The sequence below is a fragment of the Anticarsia gemmatalis genome, chromosome 10 (assembly GCF_050436995.1).
Source record: "Anticarsia gemmatalis isolate Benzon Research Colony breed Stoneville strain chromosome 10, ilAntGemm2 primary, whole genome shotgun sequence".
In the NCBI taxonomy this organism is placed as follows: domain Eukaryota; kingdom Metazoa; phylum Arthropoda; class Insecta; order Lepidoptera; family Erebidae; genus Anticarsia; species Anticarsia gemmatalis.
In genome coordinates, this window is record NC_134754.1 from 13,645,695 (window position 1) to 13,650,612 (window position 4,918).

Sequence of the window (4,918 nt, forward strand, 5' to 3'; positions counted from 1 at the left end):
GCTGCATCCTCGCTGCGCTCAGCCACCACCGCGTGCCGGAGTACCTGCGGAGAGTTTTATCATCTTATCTCTCCGACAGGTCCGTAACATATCCCACGCGGGATGGGTGGCGCCGGAGGGTCGTCAAGTGCGGTGTTCCCCAGGGGTCAGTTCTTGGTCCGACCCTATGGAACATCGCCTACGATTGGGTGCTGCGGGAACCACTCGTGGCGGGGGTCGACGTGACTTGCTACGCCGACGATACCCTAGTCACGGCCCGCGGCAATACATACCCGGAGGCGGCCCTCTTGGCCACGACCGGCGTCGCCGAAGTAGTCAGTAGAATTCGGCGCCTAGGGCTAGTGGTAGCCCTAGAGAAATCCGAGGCCATTTGTTTCCACGGGCCTCGGAAAGCGCCGCCGGTCGGAGCGCAGCTAGTGGTGGGCGGAGTTTCCATCAGCGTCGGTCAGACGATGCGGTATCTGGGCATCGTTCTGGACAGCAGATGGAACTTTCGGGAGCACTTCCGTCGCCTCGCGCCCAAACTTGTCGGGGCTACGGGGGCATTGGGAAGACTGCTGCCGAACCTGGGGGGACCCTCGGGCGCATGCCGTCGTCTTTACACCGGCGTTGTGCGTTCGATGGCTCTCTACGGGGCGCCCATCTGGGTGGATGCCCTGAATCGCCGGAATATTGCGGTCCTCCAAAGACCGCAGCGAGTGATGGCGATCAGGGCCATACGGGGATACGTGACCGTCAGCTTTGAGGCGGCATGTGTCCTCGCCGGGACTCCCCCGTGGGACCTCGAGGCTCGTGCCCTGGCGGAACGCTACCGCCAGGTGAGAGCAGGGGAGGTCGAGGGGACCGGATCGCTGCAAACGGGGGCAATGGCGCGGCGTCAGTTCCGCGCCGAAATCCTCCGGCAGTGGTCCGAGCGGTTGGAGGAGCCAAGCGCCGGTGTTCTGACCATCGGCGCTATCCGACCGGTCCTGGATCGGTGGGTCAACAGGCGGCACGGTACGATGACCTTCCGGCTGACGCAGGTCCTCTCCGGACACGGCTGCTTCGGGAGGTACCTGTGTCGGATAGCCGGCAGAGAGGCATCGATGGCTTGCCATCATTGCGGCTGCGCCGAGGACACGGCGGGACACACACTCGCCGTGTGTTCGGCATGGTCAGGGCCACGTGCGGCGCTAGTTGACGCCACCGGAGCCGATCTGTCGCTCTCGGCCATATGCCAGGCCATGGTCGACAGCGACGAGGCATGGAGCGCAATGGTCACCTTCTGCGAAGAGGTGATCCAGCGCAAGGAGGAAGCGGAGCGGGTCAGAGAGCTAGATCCCCTAGCTGACCCAATCCGACGACGCCGCGTCGGGCGCAGGCGTGCGGCGCATGAGCGCCGCCTTCCTCCTTAACGGGGACCTCCGGGCGGCGGATATGGGACATCCGTCGTCCACAGGAGTGGTGAGGTTCCCCGGTAGGTGATGGGCGGGTGGTGTCACGTCCATCGTCTCTGGTGTTTGATGCCGTCACTATCCACCCAGACGGCATCACCCAAGGAAGGGCCCCCGTGGTGGGGCAAGCCGCGCATGGCGTGCGTCTTGCGGTGCTTGCGTATAGCGGTTATCCCGGCGCACGTCGTAGCGGAAGCGGTAGGACACCCGTCAGGTGTTTTAGTGGGCTCTCTCGGTGGACCACATACCCCGTTTGCGCCGTCCCAGCGCGGCGGGGACCTAGCCGGTGGGTCGTCCCTCTACAGCGACCCCGAATGGTTTCCCTGACGGAAAAAAAAAAAAAAAAAAAAAAAAAGGTTAGGTTAGGTTAGGTTAGGTTAGGTTAGGTTAGGTTAGGTTAGGTTAGGTTAGGTTAGGTTAGGTTAGGTTAGGTTAGGTTATTTTTTTTTTTTTTTTTTTTTTTTTTTTTTTTTTTTTTTTTTTTTTTTTTTTCCTAGCTACCCCTAACATGGAGGTCAGGGTCCTTGGCAAACTATCTAATTTCTTTTCTCTTATTTTGAAACTACCCGGAAATGGGCCTATACTCCTCAATCATTCTAGTCCTCTATTACCATACCATTCTCGCTTTTATGCCTCTCGCACTTCTTTTCCTCATCTTTCATACTTGCATACCTATGCTATTATTAATCTACCATTAAGTACACACGGGGGGGGGGCTTAGGTTGGGGTCGGATGTTGGGATGGGAAGGGGGGGGAGAAGGGTCATTTATTTTATTTTACATTTGTATTTTCTGCTTATCTATATACTTAACACTACTTATAGTATACTTATGATTATTGCTTACTCATTCTTACAATTTTTATGTATACTTATACTATATCTATATGCTATTTTTAATATATATAACAATATATTAAATAGTCATATTTTTCTTACACTATTTTTATATTTAGTACAATGTTGTCTTATAGCTACAATTTTTACACAGTTTTTGCCGGTTGTTTGGTTCCCAGCCAGTCTAGGCCAGTTTATTGGTTCCCAGCCAGTCTAGGCCAGTTTATGACGTGAGCGGATTTAGCAGGTTTTGTTTCAGGATACATTGTCAGGATGGGCTGAGAACAAACTGCTGCCACTCGGTGGAAAGTCGTTGACTGACCTGACCTTTTGTTGTGCGTTTTCTTTTCCTCTAGTTTAACGACACTTAAACCTTTGGAAAAGCTGCCACTCTCCGCGCGGGCCATTGCAACCAAGTTGGTCATGTAGATTTGTGTGCTTGTGTGTGTGTTTTGTGTTGTTGTGTAGTGTGTGCGTGTGTTCGTCTGCTTTTTGTTTCTCCTCTCCGGTGTGGTTATGTTGCCTTTTGTCCCCTTTTCCACCTTAGCAGTAGGCAACCGACGCTCGGGCCAGAGCGTCCCACTTCCTTCGCACTGGGCATTCAGCACTGAATGCGTTGTGCTGGACGTGGGCCGCGCCCGCCCGGGCGCAGTTGCGACATGCTGGTGGTTCTCCCGCTGCCATGTCTGCGCACTTGTCCCTCATGTGAGGGCCTCCGCAGTGGCTGCAGAGGTCAGCCGGCTCCCTGCAGAGGCGCTTGCTGTGCCCGTATGCGAGGCACCGGGTGCACTGCACCAGCGGCGACTGGTCCTCAACTCGCACGTTCTGCAGGTCGACCTTCAGTCTCCCTGCAGCCACTGCCCTTGCCCATATCGTCGGAGACACCCTTAGGACGATGTTTGCGTTGTGGGGGTTCCGCGCTTTCCTCCTGTACTTGATTTCCATCCTATCTTCCTCGGCGGCGAGGGCGCCAAAAACACCCGCATTCTGGCTCCGAAGGGCGCCCAGTACCTCCACATCGCTGTGAACGGTCAGGACGTCCCTCAGGACCAGAAGCGGGTCCTTGTTTTTAACCTCCTCGGCGACGAGTTGACCCCCGCTGTCCTTAAGCTTACTTATTACTTTTTCCCTTTCTTCCTTCGTCTTGCATCCTAGTACTATTTTCCTATCCCTAGCTTTCCGCACTCTTTCAACTTTCACCCATCCGTTCTTGGCATCAATCGTCTTTCTTACCTTCTCTAATACTTCCTCTCCAGTGTCCTCTTCATTCTTCGATGTCACTATGACTGAGTGGAGAGTCGCAGGCTCCCTACTGCTTTCCGCTCGGACGGCGTTGGCGTAGCTCAGCTGCGGTCTCTCCACCAGTAGGTCCAGGCGTTCCCTATTTTCCTTCAGGATCCTATTATTCTCTTCCACTCTTTCCATTAAGGCCCTGACATTCTCCAGGGAGACGGAGCAGGCAGGGGGGGGCTTATCCTTCCCTATCTGCTCCGTCGCCCCGGTTCCCTCACTTTCGTCTCTTTCTGTCCCCCCTTCTACAGTGGACCCCGCTTCCGCCTCTTTAAAAAGTCTCATGAGGTGGCTGAGGGCCGCCTTTAGGGTCTCCTTTATGTCCCCCCTAAGGTTTCGAGACTCACAGAGGGCCTTGTGTCCCTTGGTGAACCAAGAGTTGGCTTCCTCTCTTCGGCTCTTGGGGGTGCTCAAAGGTGAGATTTGGAGCCTGGGGGGAAGCTCTCCTTCCAGGCACCGTGTGGGAGCCCGTTTCTTCTTGGTCACCGTAATGGTGGCCAAGGTTGGCATGTGTTTGGGAGACGGGGTTGTCACTGTAGTAGGGGGGGGGCTTCTTGTAGGGCTGGTAACCCTGGCAGATTCCCGCTCGCCGACACTCCGTCTCGCGTTTTGTCCCGCGGGTCGGTCTGTCGGGCTGTTGGAGCCGGGATCTGCATTTGATTTGGACACCCTTTTCACGGGCGTCCTGTCTAGGGAGTATTGCCCAAACATCCCTCTTTCTACGCAAACCTTAGCTATTATCCTAGTGTAATAAAGTTTTACAACTTTTGTTGCAGGTCGTATGTGTTGCTGTCCAGCAGCTGTCCGGTATCCCGATGCGAGATGTCGCTCAGGTGAGTCTGCGTAGGTGTGTGTCTCTGTGTGTATGCGTGTGTGTGTGTGTGTGTTTGTGTGTGAGTGTGTGTGTGTGTGTGTGTGTGAGTGTGAGGTAGGTGTGTGTGTATTTGTGGATAGTGGTGTGAGTGCGTGAGAGTGCCCTCAGTCCAGGATGTGTTCTATATGTAAAGGGTATAGAACGGTCAGGAAGGGGGGAGGGGGGGGGGGGCGAGGGAGGGGATGTTTAGATAGTGAGGGAATAGGGGTAGCTATCCGTCACGTCAAAAACCGTGTCAAAAATTTTGGACTTCTGCCTAATAAGGCAGTCCAAAGAGGAGGTCAACTCTTTATGCCCAATAAGGCTAGTCTTAATCTAAATTATAAATATATAATGTAACTTAATTTATATATTGTCTTATTTACAGGTTCCCTGTGCTGCGCTGAGGTCCCCAGAGAAAACCCGGTGGAAATCGGACGACCAGTGCCGGAGTTATTCGGATTTTTGTAAATCCAAGATGGCGGTCAAAATGGCCGTCACCTGGTA

The 4,918-nt window shown here is 54.3% G+C and overlaps 1 protein-coding gene across 1 annotated transcript; it reads right to left on the minus strand.

Moving 5' to 3' along the window:
* Positions 1 to 2,474: 2,474 nt before the first annotated feature.
* On the minus strand, positions 2,475 to 4,584 carry LOC142976208 (uncharacterized). The gene has a single exon (XM_076119478.1). It carries the CDS (start codon positions 4,267 to 4,269, stop codon positions 2,812 to 2,814), a length of 1,458 nt encoding a protein of 485 aa, XP_075975593.1. The 5' UTR covers positions 4,270 to 4,584; the 3' UTR covers positions 2,475 to 2,811.
* Between the last annotated feature and the right edge of the window lie 334 nt (positions 4,585 to 4,918).

Excerpts from the sequence above, each read along its gene's own strand:
- LOC142976208 (XM_076119478.1), bottom strand. The coding sequence starts at position 4,269 with ATGTTTGGGCAATACTCCCTAGACAGGACGCCCGTGAAAAGGGTGTCC.